The sequence below is a fragment of the Engystomops pustulosus genome, unplaced genomic scaffold (assembly GCF_040894005.1).
Source record: "Engystomops pustulosus unplaced genomic scaffold, aEngPut4.maternal MAT_SCAFFOLD_142, whole genome shotgun sequence".
NCBI lineage: Eukaryota > Metazoa > Chordata > Amphibia > Anura > Leptodactylidae > Engystomops > Engystomops pustulosus.
In genome coordinates this window covers 229,835-246,796 of record NW_027285022.1, presented here as the reverse complement: position 1 = coordinate 246,796, position 16,962 = coordinate 229,835, and the positions used below count along the sequence as shown (strand labels likewise).

The following is a 16,962-nucleotide window of genomic DNA, read 5'->3' as shown; positions in this document are numbered from 1 at the left end:
TCTCTGTCAAAACATCAAGAGAGGGGTCTACTCCTGGCTCAGGGACAGTTTCAGCCAGGAAAGCCGACATCACATCCCGATCTAGATCCTTCCTGCCCAAGAAGTGCGAGTAGAAGGATCTGACGACCTCCAGAATCCCTGATCTGGACCTTTTCAGGGATCCCGTACTGTCAACCAGTCCCGTGACAACTTTACCATTCACTGACATCTTGCAGTTTCTGTAAGGGTCGGGCGAGCGGTATTTCCCGTAATCCCTCTCAAAAACCAAAGATGCGTGTCTATCGTACTGACACCTCTTCAGCAAGGATTTCACTCTGGAGATGTCCTCACGACTACCTCCAGTCGAGACGAGATGCTCGAGCTTCCTCCTCAGGCCCTGATACAGGCGGTACCTGTCCAGGCTCCTGAGGCTCGAGAGCTGGCGGAAGAATCTCGCCACCCTTTTCTTGAGCATCTCCCACCACTCTGACTTACTGCTACAAAGGCCCAGCAAAGGTACCTGGCTCTGAAGAAAGTCCTCAAAGGATTGTCTGATCTCCGCTTCTTCTGGCCGCCTCAACTGAGAAGGTGACTTATTCTTACTTTTCTTCACAGGCCCCTCAGCTCCTCCACCTCTGCTGGTCCCCTCCCCAGCAGAAGCAACCTCATGGCTCTCCTCCACTGGGGTCACAACCGCATTGGCAAAGGAGCGAGGACAACGGCTGAAAGGGTGACCGAGCTCACCACACAGGTTACACCTAATGTCCTTACAGGATGCAGCGAGATGACCTAGCCCACCACACAACGCACACTTCTGCACTTGGCAGCTGGCGCTAAAGTGTGTGGGGTCACCGCACCTGTGACAGACCTTCGGCTGCCCCTGGTAGAAAATCAGGATTCTGTCCCGCCCAAGAAAGGCTGAAGAAGGAATGTGGGCGACTGTGCCGCCTGAACACTTCAACTTCATCATGAAGGTCCAGGCCCCAGACCTGAGGTACCTGTACAACCTCACCACCGGGGGGCAGCGCACAGTACCAGGATCTGCCGGATCGCCAAGATGGAACATGGCTTTGCAATCTCCCCTCACCCTAGCACTGCAGGATTCGTGCTGGGTAACGGGGCCTACACAACAGGATGACACTACTGCCCGCCCGGAGGACACAGGAGGTGAGCCTAGTGTATGTTCCCCTCCCTGAGACGCCTTGGTCTTCTTGGGTCTCTTTTTCTTTTGGCCCTCAGGGTCCTCATCTGGCATATCATCGCCGAAGGAGAAGTCCTGGAGGTGAACTGGGGACTCAAGCTGTCGGATCTGAGCCATTAGCGCCCCCCCCTGGCCGCTGTCATCACTTTCCTCCTCCAGGTTGGCAGAGCCGCAGCCTGATGGTAATGGCGCTTGCTCCGCAGGCAGCCTGTCGTGCGAGGCCTGCTGGTGTTGGCGCAGGCCACCAGACGGACACGGCAGGTCTTCCTCATCCTCCTCATCATCGCCATCGCCTTCATCCGCCTGGATCTGAAGCCCCTTCTGCTTTCTCAGCTGCTCCTGGCGCATGTCATCAAACCGGGCGTCGTTCTCCAACTTTTCCCTGAACGGACCGCTGTGCTCCCGGATTAGATGTCGCTTCTCCTGCAGAGCGGTGACCTCGGCTTTAAGCCTGTTGATGGTGATAAGAAGATCAGACTTCTTCTTCTTAGTGGCCACCCCCGCTAGGGCCAAGGTCTCCCTTATCTCCTCCTGGAGCCTCCTCAGCGCCTTGCCAGCTTCCTCGTACTCACGGAGGTGCTCAGCAATCCGGGAGCCATAGATGGAAGCATAGTAATTGTATAAGTAGTACACGTCACTCGATGTATGGGGGCACAATTAGGCTGCTTTGCCCCTTGACCAATCTTGAAAAAAACTTGGCACTCCTGTGATATTTGATTTGCATATTTTATTAAAGTGAATCGTCAACTTCAGGCACGTTACAGAGAATAATATGTAAAATCAGTGTGAGGAGGTGAAGGCTAAACCTTTTGATTGTTGGCGGGTGGTGTGAATTGTCTGGTAGGTGTGCTGCAGCGTTGGCGGGTGGTGTGAATTGTCCGGTAGGTGTGCTGCAGCGTTGGAGGGTGGTGTGAATTGTCCGGTAGGTGTGCTGCAGCGTTGGCGGGTGCTGTGAATTGTCCGGTAGGTGTGCTGCAGCGTTGGAGGGTGGTGTGAATTGTCCGGTAGGTGTGCTGCAGCGTTGGAGGGTGGTGTGAATTGTCCGGTAGGTGTGCTGCAGCGTTGGAGGGTGGTGTGAATTGTCCGGTAGGTGTGCTGCAGCGTTGGAGGGTGCTGGGAATTGTCCGGTAGGTGTGCTGCAGCGTTGGAGGGTGCTGTGAATTGTCCGGTAGGTGTGCTGCAGCGTTGAAGGGTGCCGTGAATTGTCCGGTAGGTGTGCTGCAGCGTTGAAGGGTGCTGTGAATTGTCCGGTAGGTGTGCTGCAGTGTTGGAGGGTGGTGTGAATTGTCCGGTAGATGTGCTGCAGCGTTGGAGGGTGGTGTGAATTGTCCGGTAGATGTGCTGCAGCGTTGGAGGGTGCTGTGAATTGTCCGGTAGGTGTGCTGCAGCGTTGAAGGGTGCCGTGAATTGTCCGGTAGGTGTGCTGCAGCGTTGGAGGGTGGTGTGAATTGTCCGGTAGGTGTGCTGCAGCGTTGAAGGGTGCTGGGAATTGTCCGGTAGGTGTGCTGCAGCGTTGGTGGGTGGTGTGAATTGTCCGGTAGATGTGCTGCAGCGTTGGAGGGTGGTGTGAATTGTCCGGTAGATGTGCTGCAGCGTTGGAGGGTGGTGTGAATTGTCCGGTAGGTGTGCTGCAGCGTTGGAGGGTGGTGTGAATTGTCCGGTAGGTGTGCTGCAGCGTTGGAGGGTGGTGTGAATTGTCCGGTAGGTGTGCTGCAGCGTTGGAGGGTGGTGTGAATTGTCCGGTAGGTGTGCTGCAGCGTTGGAGGGTGGTGTGAATTGTCCGGTAGGTGTGCTGCAGCGTTGGAGGGTGCTGTGAATTGTCCGGTAGGTGTGCTGCAGCGTTGGAGGGTGCTGGGAATTGTCCGGTAGGTGTGCTGCAGCGTTGGAGGGTGCTGGGAATTGTCCGGTAGGTGTGCTGCAGCGTTGGAGGGTGGTGTGAATTGTCCGGTAGGTGTGCTGCAGCGTAGATGTCGTGTATACCTGGATGCCCGTGTAAAGACTTGAGACGTCCCATGTGAGGGCGTGTTCACACGTTGCGTTTTGGTCGCGTTTTCATTGCGTTTGAAACGCATATACAACAGCTGATGAGAGGTGATTTGCCTAATTAATTAACAAAGCGCATGTGTTAACGCATGCGTTAACATCGCGTTTACGATGCGTTTTGTAAACGGAAATGTCAGCAGCAATGTAATTAGGCAAATCACCCCTCCTCAGCTGTTGTATATGCGTTTCAGACGCAATGAAAACGCGACCAAAACGCAATGCGTGAACGCGCCCTGGCAGGTGTGTGCTGGGGTTTGTTACGAGCTCTGGATGTGTGTCAGGAGGAAGGAGCGGGTCGTCTCAGTCAATGGTGTCAGTCCATGAAGATGGCCAGCGGTGAGAGGAGGGAGTGGGTGGAGGCGACATTGGGGCTTCCGGGGGCTTCTCCAGCCTTTTATGTATTTTGGGTAGAATCTATATGTATGGATATATGATGATATGTTTTCTGGTCACGGAGGTAGTGGTCTAGGGCACTTTTCTGGGACACGTTAGTGTCAGATAATTGGGAGAGGATTTCCTGTAATCTTTCCTGTCCATCACTACAATGGCCCCGCCTAAATCTTGGCTTTCTGGGCCCGAAAAGTTACTGGGAAAGTGTAGGAGAGCCCTTTCTGTGTCACATTTACATTTTAGGAAATCCTTGTTAACCAGGGATATAACACCTCTTACTATTACCCACCTAGACCTGACTAGTGGCCACGTCTTTATCCACGGCAGCATCTATGACACCACGATATATGGCTCATGTTCCTCATGCTCCACACCTTGTATCTATTATATGCATTGTATAGATGGCAGCAGACTCCTGGGCTTTAGGATCTCCTCATGCCTTTTCCACAACTCTGTGAGCTTTGAAGCCACCCAGCTTTCCTGCACAGTCACCCAGCTTTCCCGCACAGACACTCAGCTTTCCTGCATAGACACCCAGCTTTCCAGGAGGAGCACTCAGGCTGATGTCACTTGCCTTGGTTTGATGTGTTCCACAGACCTTGTGGCTTCCCTGGGTCTTGCAGGTGGGAGCGGAGGTCACATCGCTGAGTCTTTGGCTTTGGTATTGTCCAGTATCTGGCTTCTCCTGCCTCCCGCCGGCCTAGTCTGGGAGTCCAGAGCCTGGGACTTTCCTGGTTCTCTCATCCCAGAAGCCCACTCCCTCCCTGGGGAGGAGAGAGCAGGCCTGGGTGGATGGAGATTGCTCCAGGAGGTGCAGGAGCTCAGCCACAGACAATCACACCCTCCAACAGCTCAGCAAACAGTGGGGCTCATTCACTTACCCGTCCGGAGGAGGTCACACACAGTTTTGGGATGAGCGCGGTTGTGACAGATATTTAGCAGGGGATTGTGTCGCACCCGATCGAATTGTGGCGCAGCTGCACTTCTTTCATCACTTTGTCATACTGAGCGCGGGATTTAACTTTTAAAATGTGGCACAAGCCCAAACACTTACAAGCACCAGGAAGAAGAAGGTGAACTATCGCGGCAGATGTGCACCTCGGGGAACGCACCTCGGGGATCGCGCAGGGACCGGTAAGTAAATCTGCCCCATGTGTTAGTGGGGCTGCGTGTGGATGAGTAATGTCTGCACTGTGTCCCTGCTGCTGCCCCGCGATTAGTCCGAATCAGTTGGGTTGTCCGACGGCCACGCCCCCCAATTTGAAAGTTGGCGCGATTGTGCCAAAATCGGATCTCGTGCACCAAAAACCCCAGTTAAATGCGTTGCAAAACAGAGAAAGTCGGTCACCCCCAAAGAAAATGCGGTCCGCGGACGCTTAGTAAATGAGCCCCATTGTATCTTCTGATGCCGGCTCTGAGCGGATTCTGCCCATAAACCTGCGGCAGCTCACTGGTTTTGCTCCTGGAGCAGACCGGCTCATTTCTTTGTACTAATGCCGCAGCACACGGTGGGTTAATCTTTTTGTGATCAACCAAAGGCTCCGCCCTTTTACTTTAAGGGCGGTGTCACTCGCGGCGTTTTGAACCCGTTTTTAGTCATGCGATTTCAGTCTGTTAAAAAACACATCCGTTTTTGTCCAATTTTCCCAATTATCTTATCCAAGTTTAGGAATAATTTAGGGCCGGGTTGGGGCGGGTTATTTAACCCCTTAATGACCGCCCTATCGGGTTTTTACGGCGGTCATTAAGGGTACTTCTTCTGACGTGTACACCTTTCTACGGCGCCGCGTCAGAAGAAGATTTCGGGACATCGGGTCAGCATAGTGCCGGTGTCGGGCTGTGATATCACAGCCCAGACCCGGCACTAACACCCGGGATCGGAAAAACTCCGATCCCGGGTGTTTAACCCCTTACACGCCGCGGTCAAGCATGACCGCGGCGTGCAAGTGTGTCCCCCGTGGATCGGACCCCCCCGGTGTGCATACCGGGGGATCCGATCCCTCCTGCCGCTGCCCCGGGTCCCGACGAGTGACCCGGGGCTGTCAGCACCTCTTCTCGCCGGGTCCTGCCTTCCTGGCAGGACCTGGCTGTAAGTAACTGAGCATGCGCGGCATCATCCTCAGCACGGCGTCATCCTCAGGGCGGCATCATCCTCAGCGCGGCATCATCCTCAGCGCGGCATCATCCTCAGCGCGGCGTCATCCTCAGCATGGCATCATCCTCAGCGCGGCATCATCCTCAGCACGGCATCATCCTCAGCGCGGCATCATCCTCAGCGCGGCATCATCCTCAGGGCGGCATCATCCTCAGGGCGGCATCCTCCTCAGCGCGGCATCATCCTCAGGGCGGCATCATCCTCAGCATGGCATCATCCTCAGCATGGCATCATCCTCAGCGCGGCATCATCCTCAGCGCGGCATCATCCTCAGCGCGGCATCATCCTCAGGGCGGCATCATCCTCAGCGCGGCATCATCCTCAGCGCGGCATCATCCTCAGCGCGGCATCATCCTCAGCGCGGCATCATCCTCAGGGCGGCATCATCCTCAGGGCGGCATCATCCTCAGGGCGGCATCATCCTCAGGGCGGCGTCATCCTCAGCGCGGCGTCATCCTCAGCGCGGCGTCATCCTCAGCGCGGCGTCATCCTCAGCGCGGCATGCTCAGTTACTTTCACTATACACTGCAATACAAGGTTATTGCAGTGTAAAGGCTTGAATAAGCGATCGGATGATCGCTTATTCAAGCCAAGAAGTAGAAAATGTAAAAAAGTTTAAAAAAAAAAAATTAAATCTTTTTATAATATAATTAAATAAATAAATAAAATAAAAGTCCCATAATCTCCCCAGTATCACATAAAATGTAAATACAGTAAATAAAACACAAAACACGTACATATTTGGTATCACCGCGTTCGTATTAATCTGTACAATAAATCTAAATCAATATTGAACCCGCTCGGTGAACTAAGTAAAAAAAAAACTCTAAAAACTTCCCATAATATACAATTTTTCATCAAACACCATCACAAAAAATGTTCTAGAAAGTGATCAAAAAAAGTTACGGTACCTAATATGATACGACTGAAAACAACAATTGTTTTCGCAAAAAATAATCCCTCAACCAGATCTGACAACCGAAAAATACAGAAGTTATGGCCCTGAAAAGTTGTCAATAGTAAAAACAACGCGATTTTCTCCAATATTGGTTTTGCTCAGGAAAATAAAGCATAAATAAGAAAAACGATATAAATGAGGTATCACCGCAATCTTAGTGAACCAGAGAATAAAGATAAAATATTATTTTTACGTTGCGGTGAGCGGGGGAAAAAAATGCTAAAAATCCAAAATTTGAAATAGTTAATAAAATCTCATGAATAAGCTTTAGACTCCCAAAATGAATTATCTATACATTGTATCTCATCCCATAAAAAATAAGCCCTCATATGTTCGCATTACCAAAAAAAAATAAAAATGTATAGGTCGCACAATGTGACAATACAAATCTGCTGTGACTGGCGCCTCCATTCATTCTATACTTGGCCGTGCACCCCCTGTACAGCAGTCACCACCACATATGGGGTATCAGTACTCGGGAGGAAGTGAAACACTTAAAGGGTTAATAGACTTAATAGAAGTTGTGTTACATACGTTGAGGGGTGAAGTTTCTATATTGGGGTCATTTATGGGGTGTTACTATTATTTAGGCCTCAGTCACTTGAAGCTGAGTTTTCCCTCAAAATGTGAGTTTTGGCAAATTTCATGAAAATAAGAAAAATCGCACCTAAAGTTCTGCGGCTCATAACATCCGAGAAAAAGGACCGGAAGCATAAAATATCATCCCAACATAAAGCAGATATTCTGTAAATGTTAATTATCAAACTTTTTGGGTAGTTTTACATCTTGTCTGGAAACCAGAACATTTCAAACTTGGAAAATGAAGAATTTTTACAAACTTTTGCCAAATTTTCACTTTTTTTCAGAACGAAACGCAAAACTTATCACTTAAATGTTATAACTAACATGAAGTACAATGTGTCACGAGAAAACATTCTCAAAATCACCAGGATATGTTACAGCGTTCCGAAGTTATAACCAATTATCGTGAGACAGGGCAGATTGGAAAAATCGAGTCTGGTCATTGAGCTGAAAACTAGTGTCGGTGATAAGGGGTTAAAATTAATGAATGTGTAACTTCCCTCCTCCTGCGCTGCTGACGTTTATTGTTTTTGTGTTCAATAAACTAAAAACGGACTAAAAGACGGGTTCAACACGCCACGTGTGTCACCATCCTTGGGGTCGCCCGTCCCGTATTTGGACGTTTTGCACGTCTTTGAATGTTTCCCGTGCGTTTGGCTGCTTTTATCTATTAAGACAATTGGGAAAAACGGACAAAACCGGTGAAACCGCCACGCGTGGCACCACCCTGAGCAGGCAGAGGCAATGGCGCAGGAGCAGCCGGATATTACTGGGTTTATACCCGGCACAGGTTCTGATTACCTATCACATGGGTTCTCACAGCGAGTATCGCCCCCCTGCGCTGTGGCAGTGTGTACTAGCGGTGCACAGGACGCTCAGTAATCGCTCCGTCTTATTGATGGATTATTCTATGGATTATAACCCGGCCGGACCTTCCCCTGTAACTCTCTGCTCTCTGTCTCCTATCAGATCCACCAAGACTCACCCGGGGCCGGTGGTGCATCTCAGTGACACCCCACGAGATGAAGGCAAGGTAAGTGGCCCCGCAGCACGTGGTCCCTGACTCCTCCGCTCATTCATCATTGTTATTACTTCTCCCAGGGGTCCAGATTACTGACATTGTACTGGATAATCTCTATTATCCCCAGGGGTCCAGATTACTGACATTGTACTGGATAATCTCTATTACCCCCGGGGTCCAGATTACTGACATTGTACTGGATAATCTCTATTATCCCCAGGGGTCCAGATTACTGACATTGTACTGGATAATCTCTATTACCCCCGGGGTCCAGATTACTGACATTGTACTGGATAATCTCTATTACCCTGGGGTCCAGATTACTGACATTGTACTGGATAATCTCTATTACCCCCGGGGTCCAGATTACTGACATGGTACTGGATAATCTCTATTACCCTGGGGTCCAGATTACTGACATTGTACTGGATAATCTCTATTACCCTGGGGTCCAGATTACTGACATTGTACTGGATAATCTCTATTACCCCCAGGGGTCCAGATTACTGACATTGTACTGGATAATCTCTATTACCCCCAGGGGTCCAGATTACTGACATTGTACTGGATAATCTCTATTACCCCCGGGGTCCAGATGTCTGACATTGTACTGGATAATCTCTATTACCCTGGGGTCCAGATGTCTGACATTGTACTGGATAATCTCTATTACCCCCGGGGTCCAGATTACTGACATTGTACTGGATAATCTCTATTACCCCTGGGGTCCAGATTACTGACATTGTACTGGATAATCTCTATTACCCCCGGGGTCCAGATTACTGACATTGTACTGGATAATCTCTATTACCCCTGGGGTCCAGATTACTGACATTGTACTGGATAATCTCTATTACCCCCGGGGTCCAGATTACTGACATTGTACTGGATAATCTCTATTACCCCTGGGGTCCAGATTACTGACATTGTACTGGATAAACTCTATTACCCCCGGGGTCCAGATTACTGACATTGTACTGGATAATCTCTATTACCCCCGGGGTCCAGATTACTGACATTGTACTGGATAATCTCTATTACCCCCGGGGTCCAGATTACTGACATTGTACTGGATAATCTCCATTACCCCAGGGGTCCAGATTACTGACATTGTACTGGATAATCTCCATTACCCCCGGGGTCCAGATTACTGACATTGTACTGGATAATCTCTATTACCCCCGGGGTCCAGATGTCTGACATTGTACTGGATAATCTCTATTACCCCCGGGGTCCAGATTACTGACATTGTACTGGATAATCTCTATTACCCCTGGGGTCCAGATTACTGACATTGTACTGGATAAACTCTATTACCCCCGGGGTCCAGATTACTGACATTGTACTGGATAATCTCTATTACCCCCGGGGTCCAGATTACTGACATTGTACTGGATAATCTCTATTACCCCCGGGGTCCAGATTACTGACATTGTACTGGATAATCTCCATTACCCCAGGGGTCCAGATTACTGACATTGTACTGGATAATCTCCATTACCCCCGGGGTCCAGATTACTGACATTGTACTGGATAATCTCTATTACCCCCGGGGTCCAGATGTCTGACATTGTACTGGATAATCTCTATTACCCCCAGGGGTCCAGATTACTGACATTGTACAGGATAATCTCTATTACCCCCAGGGTCCAGATTACTGACATTGTACTGGATAATCTCTATTACCCCCAGGGGTCCAGATTACTGACATGGTACTGGATAATCTCTATTACCCCTGGGGTCCAGATTACCGACATGGTACTGGATAATCTCTATTACCCTGGGGTCCAGATGTCTGACATTGTACTGGATAATCTATATTACCCCTGGGGTCCAGGTGACTGACATTGTACTGGATAATCTCTATTACCCCCGGGGTCCAGATTACTGACATTGTACTGGATAATCTCTATTACCCCCGGGGTCCAGATTACTGACATTGTACTGGATAATCTATATTACCCCCGGGGTCCAGATTACTGACATTGTACTGGATAATCTCTATTACCCCCGGGGTCCAGATTACTGACATTGTACTGGATAATCTCTATTACCCTGGGGTCCAGATTACCGACATTGTACTGGATAATCTCTATTACCCCCGGGGTCCAGATGTCTGACGTTGTACTGGATAATCTCTATTACCCTGGGGTCCAGATGTCTGACATTGTACTGGATAATCTCTATTACCCCCGGTGTCACCAGTACACACTGCCCGGGCCCCATGTACTGTATCAGGTCCATACGTTACTGTCCCGTTTGTTTCCCAGTTACTTATAGGATATGAAAGCGGAACAATCGTCTTGTGGGACCTGAGATCCAAAAGAGCCGACATCCGCTTCTATTACGATGAGGTGAGTGTGTGCTCCCTGCGGCCTCTGCGCTGGTCTAGACGCCGGTGATACCAGTCTGCTCTGCTCCTCAGGCCATACACTCCATTGGTTGGCACCACGAGGGGCGGCAGTTCATGTGCAGCCATTCAGACGGCAGCCTCTCCGTGTGGAACATGAAGAACCCGGCCAAACCCTTCCAGGTCACCGTCCCCCACGGTAAGACGTCCCACTACAACTCCCAGCATGCCCTGAGCCTCACACATGGGATTGGATCTGATGGATTAAACCTCTGCTGTCTCATAGGAAAAACTCAGAAAGACGGAAAGAAGCCGGAATCCTGTAAGCCCATCCTAAAGGTGGAGTACAGGACCTGTAAGAACAGGTAAGTGACCCCCGCCCTCACCTACCCTAATGGTGAGTTATATGCACCCGCACCCCCAGGGATCAGCCTGTAACCACATGACTGCAGCATCAGACTACACCAGGTCTGTAGTCTGCATCCATGGAGACACATAGATTAGCACAGGAGCTGTATACTCTAAACGGGAGGATTATAATTCTGTACTGGAGGGGGTGAGGGAGGTGAGGGCCAGCGCGGGGGCTGCATACACAGCTTCATGTATCCTGGAGGAGGTGGAGAGGCCGCTCTGTAGTGCCTCGCGCCTCCTCACAAGGATCAAACACATCCAGAGAAGCTGCCAGTCACACAGCGCCCAAAACCTGAGAGATTACACTATAATCCAGCAAATTATACCCAGATCACACTCTAATCCAGCTAGTTATACCCAGATCACAGGATAATCCAGCTAGTTATACCCATATCACACTCTAATCCAGCTAGTTATACCCAGATCACACTTTAATCCAGCTAGTTATACCCAGATTACACTCTAATGCATCTAGTTATACCCAGATCACACTCTAATCCAGCTAGTTATACCCAGATCACACTCTAATCCAGCAAATTATACCCAGATCACACTCTAATCCAGCAAATTATACCCAGATCACACTCTAATCCAGCAAATTATACCCAGATCACACTCTAATCCAGTTAGTTATACCCAGATCACACTCTAATCCAGCTAGTTATACCCAGATCACACTCTAATCCAGTTAGTTATACCCAGATCACACTCTAATCCAGCTAGTTATACCCAGATCACACTTTAATCCAGCTACTTATACCCAGATCACACTTTAATTCTGCTAGTTATACCCAGATCACACTGTAATCCAGCTAGTTATACCCACATCACACTGTAATCCAGCTAGTTATACCCACATCACACTGTAATCCAGCTAGTTATACCCAGATCACACTGTAATTCAGCTAGTTATACCCAGATTACACTGTAATTCAGCTAGTTATACCCAGATCACACTCTAATCCAGCTAGTTATACCCAGATCACAGGATAATCCAGCTAGTTATACCCAGATCACACTCTAATCCAGCTAGTTATACCCAGATCACACTGTAATCCAGCTAGTTATACCCAGATCACACTTTAATCCAGCTAGTTATACCCAGATCACACTATAATCCAGCTAGTTATACCCAGATCACACTGTAATCCAGCTAGTTATACCCAGATCACACTGTAATCCTGCTAGTTATACCTAGATCACACTGTAATCCAGCTAGTTATACCCAGATTACACTGTAATTCAGCTAGTTATACCCAGATCACACTCTAATCCAGCTAGTTATACCCAGATTACACTGTAATTCAGCTAGTTATACCCAGATCACACTCTAATCCAGCTAGTTATACCCAGATCACACTCTAATCCAGCTAGTTATACCCAGATCACACTCTAATCCAGCTAGTTATACCCACATCACACTCTAATCCAGCTAGTTATACCCACATCACACTCTAATCCAGCTAGTTATACCCACATCACACTCTAATCCAGCTAGTTATACCCAGATTACACTCTAATCCAGCTAGTTATACCTGGATCAGCAGAGTTGATCACGTTACTCGCTCACCTTCTCTGTGCCCCCCCCCCCCCTTTTGAAGTGTAATTGAAAGGTTATACCTGGCATCAGTGACTCACTGGGGGTCATTTACTCAGGGTTTTTCCATTGGGTTTCCCAAATATTACCGATTTGCACCGTCTTTCCCTGAATTGCCCCGGGTTTTTGGCGCATGTGATCGGATTGTGGTGCATCGGCACCGGCATGCATGCGACGGAAATCGGGTGGGCGTGGCCGTCGGAAAACCCAGTGGGGCAGATTTACTTACCCGGTCGTGGCGCGATCCAGCGGAGCGTTCTCTGTGGAGGATTCGGGTCTTTCGGTGATTCACTAAGGTCGTCCACCAGGTGTCGCTGCTGTGCCGAGGTCGGTCGGAGTTCACTGGAGTTCACCAAGCCGGGCCGGGTGCAGGTAAGCGCGTGTCAAGCTACACTTTTTTTTAAATCCGGCGGTTTTTTGGAATCCGTCGGGTCTTCCGACGGCCACGCCCCCCGATTTCCGGCGCATCGCAGATGACTCAAATCGGTAATAATCGGGTAACCCAACGAAAAATATCGATTCGGGCCCTTAGTAAATGACCCCCGGCGTGTGAATAAGCCCCTGTCCGGACCCTATGGGTGATGTGATGACACCAGATAAGGGTCCCACAGGATATGGATGGCTTCTCCCAGGAGATCAGCGGTTTGGACTTTGGGAGATTCTGGCCCAGGTCCAAGTATCTGTCTCCATAACAGGACCCCCCCCCCAACCAGAAATAAGGGGGGACGGCACCCACACCCCCCCTCCCCCCCTGATATTGTCTTCTCCCTTCCTCCTAGTGAACCGTTCGTCATATTCTCGGGCGGATTGTCCTACGACAGCCGCAGGCCCAGTCTGACCATCATGCACGGCAAGGCCATCACGGTCCTGGAGATGGACCACCCCATCGTGGACTTCCTGACGCTGTGTGAGACGCCCTATCCCAACGGTAAGAGGGGAATCTGCAGACAGCGCCGCTCTCTGTGTGGTGGCTGAGCGGAGTCACTGCAGCTCAGCGCTAATGGATGAGCTGCAGTATCTAGTCCTGACCACTGCACTGAGGGCGGCGCTGTCTGCTTTCCATTCTCTCTTTATGAGCTGAACGTTCTCTATGGAAAACCCCTTTAAGCATTTATAAGTAGGTGCATCCTCAGCCGATCCTGATGCAGGGTAGACGATATCTCCTGACCTGAGGATGGAGCAGTGGTGCGTGACACCCCCTCTGTGCTGCCGGGCTCAGGGGTTCTCAGGGGTCCGGTAGGATGAGGGGGGAGCAGTGGTGCGTGACGCCCCCTCTGTGCTGCCGGGCTCAGGGGTTCTCAGGGGTCCGGTAGGATGAGGGGGGAGCAGTGGTGCGTGACCCCCCCTCTGTGCTGCCGGGCTCAGGGGTTCTCAGGGGTCCGGTAGGATGAGGGGGGAGCAGTGGTGCGTGACGCCCCCTCTGTGCTGCCGGGCTCAGGGATTCTCAGGGGTCCGGTAGGATGAGGGGGGAGCAGTGGTGCGTGACGCCCCCTCTGTGCTGCCGGGCTCAGGGGTTCTCAGGGGTCCGGTAGGATGAGGATGGAGCAGTGGTGCGTGACGCCCCCTCTGTGCTGCCGGGCTCAGGGGTTCTCAGGGGTCCGGTAGGATGAGGGGGGAGCAGTGGTGCGTGACGCCCCCTCTGTGCTGCCGGGCTCAGGGGTTCTCAGGGGTCCGGTAGGATGAGGGGGGAGCAGTGGTGCGTGACACCCCCTCTGTGCTGCCGGGCTCAGGGGTTCTCAGGGGTCCGGTAGGATGAGGGGGGAGCAGTGGTGCGTGACGTCCCCTCTGTGCTGCCGGGCTCAGGGGTTCTCAGGGGTCCGGTAGGATGAGGGGGGAGCAGTGGTGCGTGACCCCCCCTCCGTGCTGCCGGGCTCAGGGGTTCTCAGGGGTCCGGTAGGATGAGGGGGGAGCAGTGGTGCGTGACCCCCCCTCCGTGCTGCCGGGCTCAGGGGTTCTCAGGGGTCCGGTAGGATGAGGGGGGAGCAGTGGTGCGTGATGTCCCCCCTCTGTGCTGCCGGGCTCAGGGGTTCTCAGGGGTCCGGTAGGATGAGGGGGGAGCAGTGGTGCGTGACCCCCCCTCTGTGCTGCCGGGCTCAGGGGTTCTCAGGGGTCCGGTAGGATGAGGGGGGAGCAGTGGTGCGTGATGCCCCCTCTGTGCTGCCGGGCTCAGGGGTTCTCAGGGGTCCGGTAGGATGAGGGGGGAGCAGTGGTGCGTGACGCCCCCTCTGTGCTGCCGGGCTCAGGGGTTCTCAGGGGTCCGGTAGGATGAGGGGGGAGCAGTGGTGCGTGATGTCCCCCCTCTGTGCTGCCGGGCTCAGGGGTTCTCAGGGGTCCGGTAGGATGAGGGGGGAGCAGTGGTGTGTGACGCCCCCTCTGTGCTGCCGGGCTCAGGGGTTCTCAGGGGTCCGGTAGGATGAGGATGGAGCAGTGGTGCGTGACGCCCCCTCTGTGCTGCCGGGCTCAGGGGTTCTCAGGGGTCCGGTAGGATGAGGGGGGAGCAGTGGTGCGTGACGCCCCCTCTGTGCTGCCGGGCTCAGGGGTTCTCAGGGGTCCGGTAGGATGAGGGGGGAGCAGTGGTGCGTGACGCCCCCTCTGTGCTGCCGGGCTCAGGGGTTCTCAGGGGTCCGGTAGGATGAGGGGGGAGCAGTGGTGCGTGACGCCCCCTCTGTGCTGCCGGGCTCAGGGGTTCTCAGGGGTCCGGTAGGATGAGGGGGGAGCAGTGGTGCGTGACGCCCCCTCTGTGCTGCCGGGCTCAGGGGTTCTCAGGGGTCCGGTAGGATGAGGGAGGAGCAGTGGTGCGTGACGCCCCCTCTGTGCTGCCGGGCTCAGGGGTTCTTAGGGGTCTATAGGATGAGGGGGGAGCAGTGGTGCGTGACGCCCCCTCTGTGCTGCCGGGCTCAGGGGTTCTCAGGGGTCCGGTAGGATGAGGGGGAGCAGTGGTGCGTGACGCCCCCTCTGTGCTGCCGGGCTCAGGGGTTCTTAGGGGTCCGGTAGGATGAGGGGGGAGCAGTGGTGCGTGACGCCCCCTCTGTGCTGCCGGGCTCAGGGGTTCTCAGGGGTCCGGTAGGATGAGGGGGGAGCAGTGGTGCGTGACGCCCCCTCTGTGCTGCCGGGCTCAGGGGTTCTCAGGGGTCCGGTAGGATGAGGGGGGAGCAGTGGTGCGTGATGCCCCCTCTGTGCTGCCGGGCTCAGGGGTTCTCAGGGGTCCGGTAGGATGAGGGGGGAGCAGTGGTGCGTGACGCCCCCTCTGTGCTGCCGGGCTCAGGGGTTCTCAGGGGTCCGGTAGGATGAGGGGGGAGCAGTGGTGCGTGACGTCCCCTCTGTGCTGCCGGGCTCAGGGGTTCTCAGGGGTCCGGTAGGATGAGGGGGGAGCAGTGGTGTGTGACGCCCCCTCTGTGCTGCCGGGCTCAGGGGTTCTCAGGGGTCCGGTAGGATGAGGGGGGAGCAGTGGTGCGTGATGCCCCCTCTGTGCTGCCGGGCTCAGGGGTTCTCAGGGGTCCGGTAGGATGAGGATGGAGCAGTGGTGCGTGACGCCCCCTCTGTGCTGCCGGGCTCAGGGGTTCTCAGGGGTCCGGTAGGATGAGGGGGGAGCAGTGGTGCGTGACGCCCCCTCTGTGCTGCCGGGCTCAGGGGTTCTCAGGGGTCCGGTAGGATGAGGGGGGAGCAGTGGTGCGTGACACCCCCTCTGTGCTGCCGGGCTCAGGGGTTCTCAGGGGTCCGGTAGGATGAGGGGGAGCAGTGGTGCGTGACGCCCCCTCTGTGCTGCCGGGCTCAGGGGTTCTCAGGGGTCCGGTAGGATGAGGGGGGAGCAGTGGTGCGTGACGCCCCCTCTGTGCTGCCGGGCTCAGGGGTTCTCAGGGGTCCGGTAGGATGAGGGGGGAGCAGTGGTGCGTGACGCCCCCTCTGTGCTGCCGGGCTCAGGGGTTCTCAGGGGTCCGGTAGGATGAGGGGGGAGCAGTGGTGCGTGACGCCCCCTCTGTGCTGCCGGGCTCAGGGGTTCTCAGGGGTCCGGTAGGATGAGGGGGGAGCAGTGGTGCTTGACGTCCCCTCTGTGCTGCCGGGCTCAGGGGTTCTCAGGGGTCCGGTAGGATGAGGGGGGAGCAGTGGTGCGTGACGCCCCCTCTGTGCTGCCGGGCTCAGGGGTTCTCAGGGGTCCGGTAGGATGAGGGGGGAGCAGTGGTGCGTGACGCCCCCTCTGTGCTGCCGGGCTCAGGGGTTCTCAGGGGTCCGGTAGGATGAGGGGGGAGCAGTGGTGCGTGACGCCCCCTCTGTGCT

General features: G+C 53.3%; 1 protein-coding gene across 1 annotated transcript in view; it reads left to right on the top strand.

Annotated features, from left to right (window-relative positions):
- The window catches only part of LOC140108517 (syntaxin-binding protein 5-like), a 172,691-nt gene that overhangs the window by 44,575 nt on the left and 111,154 nt on the right, over positions 1-16,962 (top strand). Inside the window, exons 5-9 of the mRNA XM_072131784.1 lie at positions 8,278-8,341; positions 10,600-10,683; positions 10,755-10,878; positions 10,966-11,044; positions 13,467-13,615. Of these exons, the coding sequence (XP_071987885.1) occupies positions 8,278-8,341; positions 10,600-10,683; positions 10,755-10,878; positions 10,966-11,044; positions 13,467-13,615 (500 nt within the window). The remainder of the gene's footprint in view (positions 1-8,277; positions 8,342-10,599; positions 10,684-10,754; positions 10,879-10,965; positions 11,045-13,466; positions 13,616-16,962) is intronic.